This window comes from Mus musculus, chromosome 1 (assembly GCF_000001635.26).
Source record: "Mus musculus strain C57BL/6J chromosome 1, GRCm38.p6 C57BL/6J".
NCBI lineage: Eukaryota > Metazoa > Chordata > Mammalia > Rodentia > Muridae > Mus > Mus musculus.
Window position 1 is genome coordinate 52,211,532 of NC_000067.6, and position 23,710 is coordinate 52,235,241.

Consider the following 23,710-nt stretch of genomic DNA (forward strand, 5'->3'; position numbering starts at 1 on the left):
TCTGTACTTCCTTTCATAGTATATGACATTTATCTCAACACACAGTGATTCAGATATTTTATGGGCAAATGAGTGTCCGAACCTCTAGCCTGAAAATGGTCAGGGCGCTGAATCTAGCTGCTTGTTTCACCTTTCCCAAACAGGATCTTTCAACTGAAATGATTAATACATAACAAAACGTAATAGTTATGACTACCCCAGAACTGTTAGCTGCTTCCACTGGGTTGTTCTTAAGTAAATTTTAGATGTTCTCAAACATTAATAGAATCCCTGATAGGTGCCAATAATGAGCTCTTATTTATAGGTAAATGGAGAGTGTCTTTCATGCAGCTAAGGTTACCCTCAAATTTGTTCGCAGTCAAGGATGGTCTTGAACTCCTGGTCCTGCTCATCCCATCTCCTAATTGCTAGGATTACAAGTGTGCACTGTGCCCAGCTATGGGATATATTCCTTGCCCTTATCTCTCTATTCCTCTTGCTAATGGCGTAAGATAACAACCTAAAATAACCATTTAAAAAAGATGATTAAACTATCTCTAAAGATGATGAATTAATCCCCTATGGCAAAATTTTAAAAGTAGGAAAAGGTTTCTTCAAAAGCAGACTTCAAATTACTGAGAACAGAAAAATGAGGGATTTCTTTTTCTAGCCCATTTGTAGGTACTCCTTACCATCTTCATTCAAAAAGAGTTTGTTGAATCTTAATCCACTTGGCTCCTTCCCAACATAGCGATGTACATACTCAGTTCCCAGGTCATTAACAGCAATTGCATATTTCAGGGGTTTTACACAGGACTGAAGACAAAAAGGAACTTTGGTATCTCCAATAGAATGCCTATTAAAGTAGATTTAAAAATCAATTAGTATCAACTAGAAACTATTACTGGCATGATTTGACTTGTTCTTTTGTATTATTATTTAATTATTTTTAATTTAAATTACTTTATTGTATTTCCTGTGATAACAAAGATTTATTTGATAAGATCATATTTGTGATTCTTTTTTTTCTTTTTCCTCATTTCCCTCTGAACCCTCCCCCCCCTCACTAACCCACCCACTCCTGCTTCCTGGTCCTGACATTCCCCTACACTGGGGCATTGAGCCTTCACAAGACCAAGGGCCTCTCCTCTCACTGATGACCGACTAGGCCATCCTCTGCTACATATGCGGCTAAAACCTTGAGTCCCTCCTTGTGTTCTCTTTGGTTGGTGGTTTAGTCCCTGAGAGCTCTGGGGTTACTGGTTGGTTCATATTGTTGTTCCTCCTATGGGGCTGCTAACCCCTTCAGCTTTTTGGGTACTTTGGTATTATTAATTCTAATTTATAAATATTTTCCCGTAATTCAACCATAAATGTGTACTTCAACATTATAGGTATGACTTGCTAGATGATGCTGTAGTAAAGGTGGCCAGCACCAAGCCTGACCCCTGGATCCTACATGATAGAGAGAATAGACTCCTACAGGTTATCCTTTGATCTCAACAAGCACACAACACATGTAAACATAAAGAGTATGTTTAAAGAAGGACACTGCAAAAAAAAAAATGGCAAAAGCTTAAAGTACTCAACAGAGTAACAGTTTTATTAGATGTTAAATGATTTTTCTTACTACTACTTCAGAGTAAACTAGCCCTTTTAAGAATTACTCCTTAAAAATTAACATGTTTAACTATAATAAAAAACCATGCTTTTTATTATAACTTAAGAATAATTCATTAGATAATTAAAATCACAAACAGATAAAAAAGTTTTAAATTATACCTTCAAAAGAGAAGTCTAAAAGTAAGTTTACCTGACTTGTAGTCTTAGTAAGTTTTAGGGTACTGCCAGACACAGTGGAACATGCCCGTGATCAAACAGATAGAGGCATGAAGATATAGTCTGAGGATAGCCTGGGGTACAAAGTAAGTTTTAGGCAAGCCCAGCTAAAGAAACTGGCTCAAAATTGGGGAAAAAAAAAAAAAAGGAATGAAATTATATCATTAATATAAATTCATCGAGCTATATATACCATGTACCAGTTGTACATTTTTACGTTAAGCTATATTTTCATTTTAAAAAGTAACTTAAAGGAAGGATTATATTTTTAAACTATTTTTTTCCAGTGGGAAAAAAAAGAAATGGCATAATTCTTCTCATATCCAAACTAGAGCTTGACAATAAACCCTTAATGTCTGAGTTCCAGCTAAATTAAAATACACTTGGCATTAACTCACGCAGACATTTCTGCATATGTCCCGCTGCATGTGTGTGCACACCTGTGAGGAGGCTACCATCAATTTTCCTCCTCCGTACTCCAGTTTATGTTCTCCAGGCAGGGCACCTGCTGAACATGGAGCTGGTCTACTCCCCAGTTTGTTAGCCAGCTTTCAGAGAAAGAACCTCTGCCTTCCTCCCAACTGCTACAATTATAGGAAGCCACTATATTTGTCTAAGATTCTGTGCCAGAGACTCCAAGTCCAGGCTTCACTTTTGTAAACCAAGCACTTTATCCACTAAGCCATCTTCCCCTAAGCCCAAAAGTACCATTCTTGAAAATAACATTCTCACAGTTTAGCACTTTTCCAAAGGCATTTCTTAATTTAGATTTAAAAAAAAAATTCAAATCATCTCTTTATAGTTCTCCCTCATTATAAAACTTTTTAATAATTATGCAAGAATTCTCATTTGTCAGTAGCTTACTTAAAATACAACCACTTCTCAAATATGGTTTTCATGCATTTATAAAAGACTGTTTTGCCAAATGACTTTTACTTTGCAAATCTTTGATGGATAATGTGATAGATTATACTACATAAGTTCAAGGCCAGCCTCAGTTGCACAGTGAGTTCAAGGGCCAGACTAGGTTTTAAAAAAGTCTCAAAATAAAAATTATCTTCCTTTCTACCTCATTTAACAAAATTCAAGACTTAAAGCTGCTCTTCATAGACTATAAAATAAACTTACCTTTGCCCATCTACAGTACAGACAGATACACCCCACAAATCAGGACTGAATTTGGCCAGCTGAGGAATATAATCAGCAACCTATCCAAAATATTAAAAGTCATTAAGAGATACAATATAGGTAGTGTGTTTGCTCTCACCAATCACTAGAGTTTTAGTGTACTCAGGAGCTGATTCAGCCTGTCTTAATGAAGCTTGTAAAAACTAAGAACAATGATCTATGAACTTCAATATTTGTATGACATTAGGTGACTTTTCTACCATTCTGATTTCTAATGCAATCTTCTTAAAAACACAGAGAATTGAAAACAAGAACTTAAAGACTTTTAAGAAAGATAAATGCTTGCAACCCACCTTATAAAATTGAGGTTATATAAAATAGGCTCTACCACTATTGGGAGTACCTGGTTGAGAATATTAATGAAGGCAGTGCCTAAAGCTGCTGCTGCTGTTGGGGTGGGTGAGAGTGTTACAAGTTCTTCTGTAGCCCAGGCTGAGAGGCTGGTCTCAAACTTGCTTACATAGTGGAGGCTCCTGATCCTCCTTTCCATCCTACATGATGCTGGGGTTACAGGTAGGCACAACCATGCTTGGCCTTCCCTATATAATTTTTAAAAACTAGAAATACTTAACTTCATACTAATGGGTATCATATCTGCAAAAATGTCAAATAAAGACATTTTTACTAATTTGAAAATATGAAGCCACTTCAGTCATTTCCAAATTTAAAAACAAAAAATTTAGCTATGAATGGTGGCACATGCCTTTAAGCCTAGCCCTGAAGAGGCAGAGTTAGAACTCTGTTGAGTATTAGGCCATTCTGGTCTACAAAGCAAGTTCCAGGACAGGCAGGGCTGTTACACAGAGAACTCTACTTCAAATATCCAACCCCCACTCCCACCTCCAAAACTTTAAACTTGGTTTCATTCTAGGCAAAATAACAAAGGATTAAATACGTATAATGAGTTAAAAGCACTACATCTAGTGGCTTGATTCACTGAGTTTCTTAATTTGGAAACAAAATATCCAGGTTTATTTTCTTTCTGTGAAATGTTTATATTAGGAAAATATATGTATCCAAGCCTTACCTTCCCTCCAGACTGCTTTTTAGCACTTTCATATAACTCATCGATGTGTGAGGTAAAAGACATAAAGTCAGGAATGACAAACTTTCTTCTAAATGCTTGTGTCAACAAAACAATGTTGCTTTGAACACACCTGTGGAATGTGATGGAAAAACAGTATGTACCTTTCGGTTATGGGTATCTACTTAACAGGAGAATATTAATCAGCATTGTTAAACCATATAATTATACAAGTCAAACTTAAAACATATTCTTCCCATGTTTTCTTTCCTTCTAGCTTATCTGAACAGATCAGAAATAAATAAAACATGCCTAAAATTTTGTCAGATTCTAAAATGGTTATGCACCCTTTGAGGTTTAAGTACTAGAAAAAGTTTTGCATCCTACTAGAATTAATAAATACTCAACATGAGATCTGGTTAACAAAACCCAGCCTTTAAAACATCACAAATGAGATTATGAATATTTTTCAATTTTAAGTAACCTCTGACATATCCTTCTTAGCTCCTGTATAACTGGTTAGTATTTCACAAAAATTTAAATAACAATATTTTAATGTGTTTTTCCTGAATAACACTTTGAAGCTTTGTAATAAGATAAGAACAATTTGTTTTGGTCAAAGTCATCAATTTTGTTTTCTGAGCTAAAAATCTGTCTTGAGACTTTTGAGTACTTTAATTTAGTAATTTAGTCAGAGTATTTAACTTACAAAAGACAAATTACCACACGTTAACGTCAATCTGAAACACCAAATAAAGTAATATTTTAAGGCAAGCCCCATAATAAGATTTAAAAAGAAATGTTGAAGTCAGACCATTGCTATGAGAAGTTATTTATGTAGCTATATTCCTCACAGATAAATGATGACACTATATTAGCATGTTTTGAGGAAAAAGAATAACAATGGGCACTACTAATGATCTTACTTAATCTTAAAAATACCAATACTTTCTGAAGAATTTCTTCACTTCAGTCAAGCAAATGAAATTAAGAGGCTGGGTAATGCACTAATAAAACTATCATTGATTAAATATTTAATTCTTAAATATCTCAAACAACTTCTAAAATTCAATTTTCAAAAATCAAAGTTGCAAGGAAAATATAACTAGCATACTTTTCTCAAATAAGAATGCTTAAAGTAATTCCTAAAATGTACTACTTATTTTAAAATCAAATATATTTCATTTTTAAGAAGTTACAAATAAAACATGAGAAATATCAAGCAAATTTAAATTACCAACTCCCCCAAACTCCAACACACATTAATATTTTAAATGTTTAAAACTATTCAGGAGGCTGGAGAGATGCCTCAGTGGTTAAGAGCACTGACTGCTCTTCCAGAGGACTTTGGTTCAATTCCCAGCACCCACACAATGGCTCACCAATTCTAGGAGATATGATGCCCTCTTCTGGCCTCTACAGGCATTGCATGCATATGGTGCTCAGACATAATGCAGGCAAAACAGCATACACATAAATCACAAAATAAAATAAGCAAAACTAATCAGGACTTTTAAAGAGGATTTATAGTCAACAGAACAGTACACAGAACTTTGGGTATAGTGTTTGTTTGTTCTAGCATATTAGTAAAAACCATGTGGAAATAGCCTTAAATGGTTAAGTTACCATGATAAAGACAATTTCAGCCTTCAGAAGAATCCAACTACACATAATGACGGATGTTCAAATAGTAAAGATTTTTGTGGAAATTATTTTAATATAGATGTCATCAGTGTACTAGAAAATAGAAGTTATTTAAAATTAATTCTGAGGAAAAATACTTTTCCCTTTCCACAAGTAAATGTTTCTGTGCTGTGTTCACCATCATTTTCTTGACAAAGGTCTTACAAATACAATGTATATGAATGTATTAGAAAATCTTTCTCACATAATTTTTCATTAGTAAAATTTAAGGTTTTAGAAAATCAAATAATTACAAATGCAAACCATTTGCTGCGTCTAAATAAACAATTCTTAATATGGTCACACAGAAAAACAGTTCTTATATTTCTATAGTTTAACAATGAATGAACAAGTGAGTAAAGAATTTGCTGTTAGCACAAATATTTTCTTCCTCATAACTTTAATGAATAGTAATATAAAAATATTGACTATATAGATAGGCACAGGGAGTTCTCCAACTTTCAAATGATATAATTCATTTATCCATGCTTTAAATACATACGATACTACTGGTTTCTCAAACTGAATTATCTATCTTTATAATCACTTCTCTTAAAAAAAAAAAAAAAAAAGGAATTCCATGTTTTAAAATGCCATTCCAGCAGCATGGAATGACATTGGTTATTTTTGGCAACCCAATGAGGTAACTTCTTATACTTGAAATCAGAAGGAATCTCTCTGGAGTCATTACCTGTCAAAGTGACCTGGAAAAGGTCCTAGTAAGAGGTTCTGAGTTACCTCATTCTAGAAATGAAAAGGAATCACCCTTTGTCTATGACCTGCTACAAAGACTACTTTGTTTCCATGTTAAGTCAGAGACTGCCTACATTGTAATCATAGTTTTTTAAAACTCAAGCTTGTGTCAAAGTTATGGTAATTACTGTAGATTAATTCAATTACAGTTTTATGATAATGGTTCCTTGAGTTCATAATTGAGAGAGAACATTTAAATTGCTTTTAATTTCATAATGAAACAATGTTCATAAAGCACATTTTAGAACAGGTTTAAATATGGAAATTAGTGATTCCCTTAAAAATTATAAAGCTAGTTCTCTATACATATTATTTACAACCCAACCTACCATCAATTAACTATACTCACAGACAAACTAAAATAACTTCCCAGAAGGCACCATAATCAAGAAAGAGTATGGACAAATAGTTCCTAAGTCAAATCTTTACTACAAAGCAAGAATAATCTAGAGGTGAATTTATTCCCTTCACAAAATAAACAGATCAACAGACTTAAATTCCTAATACCAATTGCAAAGTAAGCTTAACTGCTATACTTTAAAGTTGGCTGCATGAAGAGAACCAAGAGCATGATTCAAAATTAGCAGACATCTCACAAGCAGGACAAAAACTTCAGAGAACCTTATTTAAATACTCATCTCTCCTAGGGACTCCAGGATATTCCCAGGAGAGATCTAGAACAAACCATTCAATACACCAAAGAAAAGGTAATTAAACACACACACACACACACACGCATTTAAAATTAAATATAGAAATTTCTTAGATTCACCTCAACTGAAGCCTGTGGTTCAGGAAAAACAAAACCTACTGCCTTATAGTCACTCATAATTTTATGCTGCTTTCTATGAACTAATAAATTAAAACATTATTTGACTCTTTAGAGTCAATTACAAACATGTTGACTAAAGCTTAAAGAGTAAACTGATACAAACACAGTAATGAAGATATGCTAATTTGGCAATGCCAAAATGTTCTCAGCCAACCAAATCAAAGTTGTCTAAAGTTCTATTTACAAAAAAAAAAAAGGAAGGAAGAAAGGGAGACAGAAAAAGAAAAGAAAAGAGACCCCAAAACATTCATTAAAATCCTTGAAAAGGAGAATCAGGTGATGCAACTATGTAAATACAAGGACTGCAAAACTGTCTGAGGTCCTCTCATAATCAGCTTCTAAACACACCGGATGGAAATAAAGTACAGACTAAACTGAAAAAGTCAGCAAATCATGAAGACAGAAGAGAACAGCCAAACAATATAATCTCTAGGCACAAAACAACATTTATGGCTAACTTTCATTACAACTAATTTAAACCCAGGGCATAATAGAATCTTAATATATACCATCACTGGTCTTCAAAGAAATAATATTTACAAATCTCTTTCTCAGTTACACTATAACACTGGTCTTTAAAAGATAAAATTGTGTTTTGAAAGCAAAATCACCATACAGCATAGCAAATCACCATTAAAGGTTTGGCAGAAATTTTTACTTTTTAAAAAGATCTTTGTCTAGCATGACACCATCTGACGTTGTCTGAAGAGTTAATCTTAACATATCCATACACTCTTTCAACCTGGGATCAGATGTTCGCAATCCTGTAGATTTGAGTGCCTGTTTTTAAAAAAATAAGAGTTTGTAAATATATAGCGCAGATATTGTATATGCTTATTCCAACTATAAGTTTTATTCCTGAATATAAAAGTTTCTACCCAATACTTGGTCATGTATGTGGTATTTGTATCACTATTATCCACTTTCTGGACAAGTTTCTCATTGTTTCCTTTTCTTTCATTACCTTGGAGTGAGCATAATAAAAATTTGATCAAGAGAAACACTGTCAGTCACTACAAGCCAGTGAACTTTAAGACCACAGTTCAGCAATACTATAGAATGGGCTTAGTATTACGTCCTTGAAAGTTGAGAGAAAAAAATATAAAAACTTACTGTAATAAACTTGTGAACAGGTATCTTTTCTTGTCCTTCTGCAATTGTATAGAACAGCAAATCTTCCAAGCTAGGTAACAGACCCTGTTTTATTTTACTAAAGGAGGAGAAAAAAAAGTACAAAATTAATCCTTGTGTGAATATTCCTATCAAGCCCACTATTAAATAACCACTGCATAATTCATAAACATTGATTCACCAAAATCAAATCAGTACCATTAGAAACCACACTGGAAAAGTTAAAAAATATTAAGTAGTTTTCAATGTCAGGTCACTTTTATTTTCATACATATATGTAATTTTAAATCTAGGACCTACTTAGAAAAATATAGTTATGTCTCCTTCTGAAGTCTGGCTTATTTCACTTAACATAATGATTTCCAGTTACATGCATTTTCCTTTAAATGCCTGTAAATGATTTCACTGTATTTTACAGCTCAATAAAATTCCACATATATACACACAACATTCTTTTTATCTATCTACCTAATGGACACATATATATACTTCCTAGCTATTGTGACTATTAAAGCAATAGAAAATGTGTGTGCATGCCGGGCATGGTGGATTTCTAGGTTCGAGGCCAGCCTGGTCTACAAAGTGAGTTCCAGGACAGCCAGAGCTATACAGAGTAACCCTGTCTTGAAAAACAAAAACAAAAAACAAAACAAAACCAACAAAAAAAAAGAAAATGTGTGTGCAAGTATATCTATGGTTCGTTGACCTAGAGCCCTAAACAGAGGAATGACAGTTCTTGCTAGTTTCAGTCTTTTGAGGAGTTGCCATACTGATCTCCATAGAGCATATACAAGTTTCCATTCCCACCATCAATGAAAAGTTCCCTTCCCCCACATTCTTACTTGTGTATGTTGTTTCTTTTTTTGATGATAGCTATTCTAATGGAGAATGAATCACAACAGTATTTGGATTTTGTATTTCTCTATTAGCTAAAAATGGTAAACGTTTTTACAAGTACTTATTAGTATTCTGTATTTCTTCTGAAATTGTCTATTCAGTCACTATGTCATTTGCTGATTAGAGAGTTTGGATTTTAGTATATAAGTCCTGCGATCCTTCATATAGCTTAGGTATTAGTATGCTACCTGATGCCTAGTTGGTAAGGTTTCTCTTTCTATTATGTAGTCTATCTCTTGACTCTGCTATTTTCCTTTTGTTCTGCAAAAGCATATTTTCACCTAATTGCATTTCTCAATTCTTCAAGTCCTATTCAGAAAGCACTTGGCCATGCTCATGCTTGTTTCCCACTAGCAGTTTCAAAGTTTTAGGCTTTAAGTCTTTCATTCACTTTGAATTAAAGTTTGTGCAGAGTAAGAGATATCATGATTCTATACATAGAACACAGTTTCCCAGTTTCATTTTTAAAGGTCAAAGTTGTCAGGTTTTGAATTTTTGATTTCCAACAGACAGCTAATGCTTTCCCTATCTGCTAGAGTTAGTATCTTTCCTACCAAGCATATTTCATTTCAGTTTAATAACTCATTACTAATTAGAGTTTGGGAGATGTTCAGGTAGGAGTCAATACTTGATGTATCTCTATAAAATATTCAAATACTGATCCTAATGGTAAAATCTGGTATATACATATACAAGTTCTTGAACCCTGACTATTAATACTAACTATATAATCTATAGGTTACTTAATAAAACTTCCTATAATTCAGAGAAAGGAGGATATAGTGTCTACCTCAGAAAGCTGTCCTAAAGACCGCTAACTCTATACACCCAACACTTTAGAACACTCCTGATAGAATGTAAGTAAGCAGCGCTCCATGTACAGTAAGTGTAGTTGTTCCTTTCTTCTCCTCTGTGTGCAAGTGCCTGAAAAGGCCAAAAGAGAGCATCAGATGTCAGAGATCCGGAGTTACGGAAGTTGTGAGCTTCTTAACTTAGGTGCTGTAAACAAATTCTCTTAACCACTGGGTCATTTCTCTAGATCTCTTTTAGCTGTTACTTCTTAAGCAATGTGTGCTTGTAAAAAAAAAAAAAAATCACAGATCACAGAGTATTAGAAGAAAAATTTGCCAGAAACACTTAATGACTAATATAACAAAATATGTTAAGATTAACCAAACTTCTAAACAGTCTTTAAGTAAACAAATTATCACACACCAATTTAATGTCTTTGGGGGAAGAAATCTCAGAAACTAAAAACATACTCCACTATTCCAATTGTCAATTACTGACATAAATGTTATAATGATAAGAATCACAGGTCTCAGTAAGGCATAAGTAACAAATGCAACTCCAGTCCTGGGAGGTTCACACAGGAGCATCACCCCAAGTTCAAAGCCAGCCTGAGTTACAATTGAGACCCTGTTTCAAAATGGAAAAGAATCACAGGTCTAAGGCAAACTGATCACCCTGCCTACCTATCACAACTCATAAAAATATACAGAGGACATATATGTGTCTGTGTGTGTGTGTGTGTGTGTGTGTGTGTGTGTGTGTGTTTGTTTATTTCAGAAAAGCAATAAGATGAAGAATTCTCATTTTTAAATACCATCAATTCTGGAATAGTCATAATAGCAACTTTCATGGGTGAATTATGTATATTATTCTTGTTTAAAAAACAACAAATGGATCATGTCTGTTGATAATTGTTTCTGTACTATTGAAAAGACCTTTTTAGATGTCCAAATACATGCACACATACACACCTCTTATAAAAGGCAGTAAAATAGCTAATTCATAAGCATGTACATTTATACATAAAACATAGAATTTCTCCTAAAAGAAATATTAATATTGCATTAATATCTATATTTGTTTTCAAAACACTGTTATACCAACCTTTAAGGTTTTTAGAAAATTTTTTTTTTAGTAAATACAAGTAGGCGTGGGGCATGAAGGGTCTGAAACAACTTTCAGGAGTCAGTTCTCTCCCTTCATGTGGGTGCCAATGACTCTACTCAGGTGTCTGGGCTTTGGTGGCAGGTGCTTTTATCAGTTAAGCCATCACCTCACCTCACTGGCCCCAATTTAAAAAAACAAAAATACCAAACAAACAGAAAAAAAAAAAACCCACCCTAAAAGAACACTTATCAACATTAGTATGTTTAAAAATTAACCTTTATAAAAATCTAATGACATATCCTGACATATCTTTGACCTTAGACAACTTTAAAAAAGAAACCTACAATAATTAACTGAAAATTACTACTGTGCTAAGTGTTTTATAAACATTCTAATTTAATCCATTCTAATTTAATGATCTGGTGACAGAAATATGCCATAATTTCTGGTACTAAAGAAATTTACTTGCTGACACTATCTTGTCTCCACAGATGGAGAAAGAAACTAAGCTCGAAGAGGTTACGAGTCGTCCCAAGGCTGCACAACAGCAGAAATGAACGTCTATTTGCTGAACCTGGAATCCGCACCACTAGTCCTCTGACTTGCTGCCTAGTTACTATTCTTACAAGGCACAATCATGTTTTCTAGGTTTTATCCTGATCTAACAGCCTTAAACAAGAGTCCAATAATACTGATGACCCAATATTTAAAGAAAAATTGAACCAGCTGTCAAAATCAGTGGATAATAACATACCAATTATTTACAGAAAGTGGTTTGTCAGATAAAACTTTAGATAATGATAGTTTATCACTTTAAAAACTGCAGAATAAGCTTTCTACATATTTATCACATTGGTAAATGGTATTTACTTTGCCTAAAAGCTATGTAAATAACATGAATTATACACTTCTTTCACTTATGGTACATAGTAAAAAAAAATTTAAATGGCCCTTTATTACCATAGCTAGCAAAGTGAGTAAATATTTTCCTTGCTTAAAAGAATAGAAATTAATTTGTATCCGTAAGAGGAAAAATGTAAGTCATGTCTAAGATACATGATCATAAAATTGTCAAGACTGGTATGGAAGCTCCTATCTGTAAACCCTGTTCTCAGGAGGCCAGAGAAATCAGGATTCTAAGTTCAAGGCCACACAAGGCTACAAGGGAAAGTCTCTGTCAAAAACCAAAAAGCAAAAGATCTACCCATAGAAGTTATGATAGCTTGAACCAAACACAAATATTTTCACTAAACTTTCAATAAAGCAGAAACCACACCAAAGTCTTTCTTACCTTGTTCTGTTCTCTTCTTCCCTAAAGACAGCCCTCATATTGTCATAAGCATGTATTTTGTTATTAGAATTCAAAAGCTAGAAACTATTTTTAGAAACTAAATGTTAGATGACGTTTTTTTTCTGCCTTATCACAGCTACAGCTGTTAACACAAATCTAGAGTCACCTGGGAAGAGGGACCCTCAAAGATCATTTCATATTCTTCTGTTGTCATTTAGGAGACATTGTCTTAGTTTCTAGTGAAGGTAGGAGGTGCCAGCCCAGAAAGGTCTATACATTCTATGGTTAGGACATGCACTTTCTCAGAAATGGACCTGAGTAATCCTGTAGGGTTTCTTTGTTGTTTCTGCAAAATCTCTGGCCTTAATCTACAAGATCAAATAAACCCCTTTTATTTCCTCCCCAATTTAGTTTTGGCTATGGTACTGTGCGGGCTAGTTATATGTCAACTTGACATAAGCTATAGTCATCTGGGAAGCAGAAACCTCAATTGAGAAAATGTCCCCAGCAGATTGGCTGGTGGGCAAGCCTATGATAGAATTTCTTAATTAATGATTGATGTGGGAGGGCCTAGACCACCTTAGGTAGTACCACCCCTAGGCATGTGGTCTTGGAAGCTCTCAGAAAGCAGGCTGAGCAAGCCATGAGGAGCAGTCCAGTAAGCATCACTCCTCCATGGCCCCTGATCAATTCCTGCCCTAACTTCCCATGATGATGAATTGTGATATGGAAGCATAGGCAAAATAAACCCTTTCCTCCCATGTTGCTCTTCATCATGGTATTTTATCACAACAGAAACCTAACCAAAGAAATATGTTTATCACAGCAACAGAAACCAAACTAAGAATTGTTAAAACAATCTTTTACAAAGCAAGGGAATTATTTATTATGTTAAACAAAGGCCAGGGTCTCACTGCGACCACTTTGGCACCGACACAGCTGACTTATTCAGAACTAAACTATAGGGATTAGTTAATAAAAGTCAGACTTCAGATATACATAAGGGAAAACCAAATTGCTCTGAAAATATAACGAGCAGTCCTTTTCAGACTAGAACTCTTGTCAAAGTATTTAAATAGAGGTAACAAAAAACCTTTACAAAAAGTAATAGAAGTGGGGTAAAAACAGAGACTGGAGAGATGAACTTCTAAACTCTCCCAAACCTAAACCTAAAAAAGGTTCATAGCGCGCACACGTATAATGTGGCTAGGTAATTTATTCTTCTGGGGTATTTTGTGAAATACACAGAGTAAGGCAGAATTAAATGATCTGTGATCTCATTTCTCATTCTAACTGTTAATGAGTTGATAAAATAATGTCATAATTTCTAATAAAACTATAATTTTACTCACTGTGAGTGGTACTTAAATGTTTCTGACTAAAACTGGCTAAAATGGTAAACTTCAAGCTATATTTTGTTATAATTTAAACCTTGGGTATAGAAGGTTAACAGTCAAAGAGGATTATCAAATGAAGAAAGAGGGTTAAGTTAATATATCCCAAGAAAACCTGTTTTAACAAGAAGCAGAAGCAGAATACCAGAGAATCCTTTACACTGAAATACACTTCAGTGCAGAAATAAGCAAACTGCACTTGTGTACAATGGAGTGCTTAGCTAACCACTTTGCTCCAGGCAGGGTGTGTGTGTGTGTGTGTGTGTGTGTGTGTGTGTGTGAGAGAGAGAGAGAGAGAGACAGACAGACAGACAGACAGACAGACAGACACTAGCTTAATGGCTGGGCGTTTCTAATCCTTCTCCCTGCTAGCAAACACTCCCTTCCGGTACTCCTGAGTTAACATCGTTTCAAAGTCTATTTCATCTGTTTCCCCAAACACAAATTCTCACATGTCTGTGGGTCTTTAGGTCTGGCCCTTCTTCCCCATCATAAAGATCTCTGCTTCCTTCCTCTCTCCCAGTTACTAGCCCACACCAATCTCAAAGCCCTGCTTTAGTCTACCTCCCCAACCATTGACCACTGGCTCTTAATTATCGATTAAAAACCAATTGGAAACAAGGACCTTCAGTATTTTGGACACTCAGATTCCTGCTTTTGAGGGCCGGATTAATTCAATCCCCACCAGTCACGGTCACACACTCCCTTCTATAAATGAAGTTCACAGCACTGGTATAGGAAAAGTTTATCAGAACTTGTCTTAAACTATCACTCTACTAGAGCATAGTACAGAAACTTCATTAAATAGCAAAATGTGTAATGAAAAATATTTAAAACTTTACTGTTTTAATATTTTCTGTAACATTTAATATTACAGAATTTTCTTAGTGCAACAATACTTGTTATTCTTGTACAGCCAGATAGAAGAGGTTATCAACTTTTTACTGATAAGCATCTTCCATTTTTAAAGATGTTTCCACTCAGAAGGGAAATCCTGCTTAGAAGCAACTATTAAGAGGTGGGAACCACATGTACATTCTCCTAATACTGCCATTTGTGCTGTCTTTTTTTTTTTTTTTTTGATTTCTTTAAATTTTAAGATCATATAGTTCATAGAAAAAGTTGTACTGTAACAACATTAGTACTCCACTTCCTCAAAACTGAAGAAGTGGCTAATTTACTTAACTATGCCATTGGTGCTGAACAAGGGAACTCCTTACAACTAACTGTAGCTTAGCACAAGAGTAAGCTCTTCCCTTTCTACAAATGAAGTATTTTGTTCCAATATGTAAGACACTATACTGAAAATATTAAGGAATAAATCTTTCTATATTTTAGTTTGTTTTTTAGCCCATATTCCTAAAAATATGAGTAACTTATATGAGTTCATTGTAAGTTAAAAAATATTCTCCAAAGTCTGTACTACTTCAATAACTTCTACAAAGACTCAAGGAATTGCCTGTCAAACTATCAAGACAAGTTTAAAACCTTTAAAACTGCACCAGAAATGAGTAGATGAAAATACATTCCTCCTAAAAATTATTAAATTGGTATTCATTATACCAAAACAACAAGCTCTGTGCTTTGAAAGTAGTATTTTCATGTAAACATTTCTTTAGAAATCAGTAAAGAATACTGAATGCCACATACCAAACAGAGAATGGATACCTCACAAAGGAGACCATTTACTCCTACTTTATCTTAGTCAGAAAAATATCAAGTTCAGACATCATTTCTATGTACTATTTCATAGCCAAATCAATTTTATAATGGAATAATCTAGGGTAAAACCGGAGTAAATGTTTCTATGTGCAACTGTGTGCAATACTGACAAATAATAATCACAAATTTCAGAAATGTTACTTGCTCCCTCAGCTTTAAGATTCCTCTTACTAGATGAAAATATCCACATAGCTATAAAATATACCTTTGATTTATATAGGATTTGATATTGCTGAGCTATTTAAAGAATGTTTGTTCACCTTAATATTACAAAAATATAATGGTTTTTTAAAAAATCAATTTCAAATGTTTTAAAAACTGAAGAAACCCAAGTTCTCCACAAACCTGCTCTTTCAGGTGACATTTACTTTTCAGAGAAAAACAATGCCCTTCCTCTTTTTTGGCTTTTTTAATAAACAAAAAATAAAATTGTGGGCTAAGATGGCTCAGTGGTAAACAGCACTTGTTGCTTTTACAGAGGAACCAGGTTCAATTCCTAACACCCATTGGGTAGCTTATAACCGATCCAAAGCCCTCTTCTGACTTGTGAGGGCAGCAGGCATGCATGTGCTGTACATACGCATTCATGCAGGCAAACCACATTAAAAGAAATGTTTTTAAAGGTGAAATTCCATTTGGTAGCTCCCTAAAGTTTGTAGATGGCAAATTTCTAAGTAAGCAAGAAGCTAAAATTTCAGGACTCAAATGTCTGTGTTCAGTGAACTTTATGTACATGTATTATATTAATACTATTCAGCTAATTACTAATCATATTCATGTTTATCAATGACTTCTAGATGCATGGTTTAATGTAAATATTAGGCTTCAAAATATGACATTTAGTCATTTTTTTATAGTCATAGTCTTCACTTCCCTTTAAAACTACAGTGTTGAAAGGTAGTTTAGTAGTATAACGTGCAGGTATGTGAAAGATCTAGGCTTAATCCTCTGCATTGTACAAAAGCAGGAAAGTTTACTCCTAGGGAAACCACAAAACAATGACTAAGAAGCATGCACACACGTGTGCACGCGCATATATACACACACTGCTAGATATTCTTTTGATCCTAACTCTAAGTAAACTGTAAGACTTTTTGAAGATTTATTATTTTAAGTATGTGTTTGTGAATTTATCTATGTGAATATATGAGCTCATGCACGTGTAAGTGTCTGCAGAGGCCAGGAGTAGGTGTTGGGTCTCCTGGAGCTGAAGTTACAGGTACTGGCCATGATACTGAGATCTGAACTAAGAGCCTCTAGAACAGCAGTACATACTCTTAACCACTGAGTCATCGCTCCAGCCCTGAATCGGAAATGCTAACCTTTAGAAATTCAAAGTAGATGCAATTCAGAAGGATCATAGAAGCATCTGCCACCTATTTCAAAAGTTGTTATTATACACAACACCAAAGTATATTATCTACACCTGCAATTTCATTTTCAGTACTATTTGAAGTACCTATTACTAAATCCTACTTTGAAATTCAATTCTCACAAAGGACAATGTAGTTTTTTTTGTGCCTCACATTCCACTTATTAAAAGGAACTACAAAAATTTGCCTTACCATACCATTTGAAGCTAGGTGAAATCACTTTTGTGTGAACTTTATTTTTAAATTTAAATACTCTTATGTACTTAAAAGCACATTTTAAAAATGACATACTTTGTGGGGACATGCAAACATAGTTACTGCATAAAGGGGCATAAAGTTTTTTTTTTTTTTAGCAACTACCAAACTATTCTCTATATAGTGAGCAAATTTATACTTTTATACCAGCAATGCAAGGTGTCGTAATATCTACTACTTTAGGATCATCTTACTTAAACACCTGTCAAATTGACAGAGGAAAATGGTCTCATGGCTATTTTAATGAAATATTTTCACTATTGCACCCTACAGAAGATATGTTTTGTAAAAAGTACATACAAAATAGTATTTCAACTTAATTCTTTTCCCTAATAAATAAAATGTCAAAAGTCAAAGGTAATTTAATGTACACAAATATACACTTACCAGTCTTTCCTAAGCATCATTTACTAAGAGATTTCTGGGTTTTGCTAAAATTAAGAATGTCACACTTAACAAGAAGATATAAATCTGCTTTCTTTAAAAATGTCTATTAAGCAAACATGCAAGTTAATTAAAGCTCTTAATGCCACAATATATTTATAACTGATAATGTATAATCTAGTCTATGTTAATTTTCTAAAGTGGATACCCTAACATTAAAATTCTAAATTCAATTTCACAATTAGGAAAAAATGAAGACTCTGGCAATGTAAATTTAAAATTTGAAGTCATGTTATGAATCTAAGGACAGAGCTTGTCTTAAGAAACTAAGGTATTGTCTATGCAAAGACAGAACCAAAGCTAAAGGAAAGGAAGTCCTGTTAAGAAGGTAAAGTGGGAAAAACAGTAAGAATCTCAGTGAGGAAGGAAACCCCAAAATGCCCAGGAAAGCAGACAGAACGGATTTAAAATGAAAACAAAAAATAAAAAACAAGTCAAACTGTTTGGTTTTTAATGATGGAATGAATGATAACAAAATGAAGTAAAAGTACTACAGAGAAAGCCTGAGCAAAGGTCACTATGCTTATCTTTAGATAGTAAAATGTTACTCATATAACAACCTTATCAGACTGAAGATCTGTACACAATATAATAGATCTATTATAGATCTTATAATATAAGTAAGGTGATACTGCCTCCGACTTTTACAGGTTTTTGGAAAAAAGATTAAGTAGACAACTTGATCATATTTCAGCATCTACAATTTAAAATAAGGTTAATAAAAATATAAGGTCAAAACTAAGAAAAGAGAAACAATACGAACTAATAAGAGTGCTGTGGTTAAGCTTAAGTTTGCTCTGACCTTACTTCCTAGCAAAGTTTAAAAATTAAAAATGTAAACTGTTCAAATCACATAGTGTCATGTAAGACATGTTTATTTCAAGACAAACTTTCTTTGGGAACTAAAAATAAAAATTGACACAGTCTGAAATTCAAATATCAACACCCAGAACAGGTTTTTAGAGTAAAAGAACAAATTGTTATTTAGTGAATAAAGCTATATAGTTTTCAACACATGCCCACTGTATAAAGCAGCAACTCTTAATTTTCACATGGCCATTTCTTAGTAACACTATGAAGTCTGGCAGCCCTATGTGCTGCTGACTAAGGAAGGTCCATGCTCTAGAGGCTGACCATTTAGAAAGGGATAACTGGATCTAAGAGGAGCTGACCCCCTTGCCTTGGTGAGAGAAATGCACAGAAAATGAAAGCGTTCAAAAGAGGGAAACTTTACTTCTGGAAAACACATCAAACAGAAACTTTAACAAAGTTATAATACTTTCTTCCTATCTTCATTTTACATACATTCATGGCAGTTGTGGCTTGAACCAAATCCTTGATTAAAAGCTCTCAGGACTATCTTATCATCCTTTCTGAATTGTTTCTGAACCTGTTTAGTTGTTATCTAAATTTTGGTGTGCACACACATACACACACATCTAGTCCCTTAACTAAGGTAAATAAAGTTATCTTATTAGCACCTAACACTCTCCAGGAATCTGAGCAACTCTTGAGGAATTCCCTCCCTAAACTGGGTTCTTCCCCAGGGCAAGATGAGAGGGAACAGGATGGAGCATTAGCCAAGATAGCACTCCTAAATTATTGCTTTGAGATGATTTATTAATACCAATAGGGCGATGAAACCAGAAACTTCTAGGTAAACAAAACTTCATTTTCCTATCTGATTTTTTTTCTTTTTAAAAATGACACTAGAGTAATTTGGAAAACAAAAACAAAAATCCCTCCCACCCCCGAACCAGGGTACTTTAATAGAAAGTACCCTCCCATCCTGCAACCTGGATATTAACTGTTAAGAGTAAACATGTGTTTGTGCATGTGTGTAAACCAAATGATGGTAAGGTGAAGGTAAGGTATTTGACTAAACAAACAATACATCTTCTACTTTCTAAAACATTAGAGGTGCAAATGTAACCAAAGTGTAGGTTTTGAAAACAAAACAAAGCCTGGAGGAGGTTGCACATGCCTTTATTAATCCCAGCACTTGGGAGGCAGAGGCAGGCATATCCCTGAGTTCGAGGCCAGCTTGGTCTACAGAGTGAGTTTCAGGGCAGCCAGGGCTTCACAGAGAAACCCTGTCTTGAAAAGCAAAACAAAACAAAAACACTAAATGGGATTTGAGTCATCTAATCCAACACATGTAATAATGTGCCCATGATCATCAAGGTAGTTTGTGGTACAAAGCTACTATCACAGAATACCATCATTAAGTGCCTTTTTCCTTATTAAGGGTTTTTGTTGTTGTTTCATTTTGTTTTAAATAACATTTTCACTCTGGGAAAATAACCAGGAATGTTTTAGGAAGGTACCCACATCAATTACAGGAAACATTAAGCAGGCCTGAGATTGAAGTCATAAAATTCACACTTTCAGTTTGACTTAAGCTACTGTGCAGAGCTGGAAGAGAAGTAAAATGCAAAACAGGATACACCATATCAGTATAAAGTCAGAAAAATAGGATACAGAAAAAGCCTAAAAGTCAGTGTTTACCTAGTTGGGGAAACTATATTACACAAAAGCATTCAGCAAAGAAAACTCAATTTTGCTCTTAGGCTAAATTCCCACCCTATATACACAATGAGTCAACATCCTATCACAATCAAGTCCCTAAAACTACTTAGATTTTGTGTATTTTATGTCACCTTATTTTTGTGCTTTTAAAACAATTTTATCCTTTAAAAATCTGTCCACCGCACAGAAGACATCAGACAAGCCATCACTGGTCCCGATAGGAACAGGTGGTCCATGCTGCGTTCCTCGTCCTCTAGGCCACATGTCCCTATTCCGCCTAATCTCATTTCTGAAGCATTATTTCCGGTGGCCCAGATGGCTCTACGCACGCCAAAACGATCCACCTCAGGAGGATTAAGAACCCAAGGCCACATCTGGCATCCAGTGGGATGGTGGTGGAGGCTTACAGAATGGGGGAACTGCGGCCTGGCAAAAAGGTGAATCGGGAAGGTAGAAGCTCCGCTCTACGCCCGACTCCTCAATGTCACTCGGGAGAGATGGAGGTTCGCGTGGCATCACCCTCGCAGAGCCGGGGCGCTGAGCACGCGGCGCGGCCGGACAGCAGCCTCTGCCCGGCAGGGGCTTCAGCAGGCAAGACCCTCCCGGCGCTCACCCGTCACCCCGGGGCGACTCGCGCCGGCCACGGAGGGGAAGTGGGAGCAGGCGAGGGGCGCGGGCGGGGCCGGGCCTAATCACATGGCACAGCCGTCGCAGGCCGCCTGGCATCGCTTTCTTTCTCTTCCGCGAACCTCCGTTGCTAAGCCGCACCGCCACCGCCCACCGCCCAGGGCCCGACCCCTCCCCTCAGCCTCACCCACGCAACTCACTTGTCGCCCGCGGCCACCATCTCCTTGCCCTCGCTGTTGCCGAACGCGTCGGTCTCCCCCGGGCTGTCCTTGGGGCCCGGGGCTGCGGGTGGCGACGCCCCTGGCTGCTGCTGCTGCTGCTGCTGCTGCTGTGGCGGCGTACCCCCCTTCCCCAGCTCCTGTAGGATCTCCGAGGGCGAACTGGACAGGCCGCCCGCGCCGGGGCCCTTCGCGCGGCCGCCCCCGCCCCACCACGGGTGGAGTCGCGCAGCGGCCACCAGGCCAGCGGTCGGCCGGCTCCCGCCCCGGGGGCGCCGGCACAGCGTGCCGAGGGGCTGCGCGCGCCGCAGGACGGCTCCGACGGCGGCGGGCGGCCTTAAGAGCAGCTCCCGTAGCATCGCCGAGCCTCGCAGCCGCATCATACCGCCGGCGCCCGCTCGTCAGATGAGGATGCTTGGGGCGTGGGCGGCCGCTCTGCTCCCGGAACCGTGTCCCGCACGGCGGGGAGAGGACTGGAAAGAGAAAAAGTCCGGGACGGGGTGTGGCCCCAGCTCCGCCGCTCCCGCCGCCAACGCCGCCGCCCTCGCCGCCGCCGCCGCCCAGCCTGCAGCCAGCCGAAGTTGCTCTGGCCGCCGCGAGCTCCGCACTGAGACTGACGCTCAAGGGAGGGCTGGAGACATACCAGGCTCACCAACCGGGGGCGGGAGGACGCTGACGGCCTGCCCCCTGCAAGCTCTTCCATTGGCTCAGCCTGCCGACCTCTCTTCTGATTGGCTAGAGAATCGGTCAAATTTGTCTCCGCGCCCGTACGCAGTCCCGCTGGGTCCTGGAGGGCGGGGAGAAGGACGACTGACGTGTGTCAGCCCCGCCGACCGCTCTTCCCCCTTGCCTCGGGCCACCTGAGGCCAAGCTGGGCGAGGACCCGTAGCTCCGGAGTCTGGCCATTCACCAGGCAGGTGCGCTCCAGGGAAGCACGTCCTCCAGCTATTGAGGAAGCTGGAGTGCGCCTGTTCAGGCCGCCCAAGGCTGGAGGGAGGCTGGCGGTGGCAGATCGTCTGGTCCAAACCTACTGCTCGCCCCCTCGGTTAGGGGAATGTGTCCGCCCCTCTGAAGGCATCGGTTCTGCCAAGGCCGCCCTGACTAGCTTCATCCCTCTCCCAAATGTGCTTAAAACTTTCCATGGTTGGCTACTGCCCAGAAGCGAAATGTTTTGGAAAAAATGAGCAAAATCCTTTCAGCTATGCAACTTAAGACATTTAGAACGTTTGAGCGTAGGAACAACGAAGAATAGAGAAAAAGCCAGAGTAAGGGTGGATCTCTTCTATCTTCTACAAGATTTCTCCAAATCTTTTGAACGGCGATTATTTCATTAGTACCAGTTGACTTGAAAGCAAAATACTGCAGATCCTTTTTCTATTTTAAAAGCCATTTTAAAATAGAAGCATCTGAATACCATGTCTCAAAACTGTTTCAGCACAGCATCACCTCATCCATGTATCCTTTTAGATGTGTGTGCATCATATGTTTCCTGAGTCTGCACACATATACCACTCAGGACTAAAACCGCTTTTTAAACCATTTCCTGAAACAGATAGGCTTAAATGCATAGATTCACCAAAGTTAGCAGGATATGTAATTCACCAGATTTAGTAATCCAATCAATCTGTACATGTTGAACGAGATTAGTAACCAAAGAATCTGACTGTGCCTACAGGCTTGTCATGCTCAAGTTTTTGTTTTGTTTTCAACCTGCTCTTTAGATAAAAATAAAAAGTGTGAAGGAAATGACCTTGTGGGGGGAAAAAAAGCCAGAATTTTATATTACTTGGGTGGCTTTTATTATTGCTTAAGGTTAGTTTGTCAAAAATATTAATATTAGTGAATCAAAGTTATATATTTAGGAAAAACAATACATTCTAGGGGAGAGATAGCAAATGTTACCCTTAATAATATCTAACTTTGTCTTTCTAACTTATGGGTTGCTTTCAAACCTTAGTGTTGTTCAGTTTCTTACAAACTAGTTATCTGTTTTTACTGCCTCTTTTCTCTTTTTTCTCAACCCCATCCAGACTACTCACCAATCCAGTCAACGTTTTCATGCCAGTTCTTCCTAGTTTCTTCCATTGCTCAATGAAATGACTTCTGATGATTAAAGGTTTAAACACTTTCTAGTATATTTAACAATTAGGAACTTAGGATATGACTCAGTGGGTAGAAGGGCTCCCTGCTCAAGCATGAGGATCTGCAGGTCCGACCTCAGGCACTTACCTACAAACCATGCCTGGAGTGGAGACAAGTCCCTAGGACTCAGAGCTAGTCACGCTAGCTGAATTGGTGAATTTTAGAACCTCTGACCTCCACACAGAGGAAAGTGAGCTGCACATATGTGCATGCATGCAAACAGACAAGAATAGAAAAAGAAAAAGATAAAAGTAAAGAAAAGACATGCATTGGTAGACTATTTTTAGAGTTTCTACTTTTCAGAATGAACTGATAAGAAAGGGCAAATGTTACTTCTAACATTTGGAAGACCTGAGTTTACCAAGGTTGGACATCTGAGGTAATAATAAAACAACTAACAAGAAAGCTACAACAAATCAAAACTATTACAAACTGAATAGAAATATGGCAGGAAACTTTGATTCTTCTAATCTTAGATATTTTTATCTTC

General features: G+C 36.8%; 1 protein-coding gene across 10 annotated transcripts in view; it reads right to left on the reverse strand.

The window, feature by feature from the left end:
• The window catches only part of Gls (glutaminase), a 71,561-nt gene extending 48,083 nt beyond the window's left edge, over positions 1-23,478 (reverse strand). For 5 of the 10 annotated variants that reach the window (XR_001781161.2, XR_001781162.2, XR_373241.4 and 2 more), the window contains exons 1-6: positions 21,061-23,478; positions 8,412-8,508; positions 7,957-8,078; positions 4,034-4,163; positions 2,947-3,026; positions 672-835 (exon numbers count right to left, since the gene is read on the reverse strand). Coding sequence is in view for 7 of the 10 variants with exons in the window: in XM_006495701.4 (XP_006495764.1) it covers positions 672-835; positions 2,947-3,026; positions 4,034-4,163; positions 7,957-8,078; positions 8,412-8,508; positions 21,061-21,461 (994 nt within the window). In the remaining 3 variants the exon portion in view is untranslated. Of the gene's footprint in view, positions 1-671; positions 836-2,946; positions 3,027-4,033; positions 4,164-5,656; positions 7,926-7,956; positions 8,079-8,411; positions 8,509-21,060 lie in introns of those variants that run through there. The other 5 variants (NM_001081081.2, NM_001113383.1, XM_006495702.2 and 2 more) reach the window with 3 other exon arrangements.
• Positions 23,479-23,710: the final 232 nt, after the last annotated feature.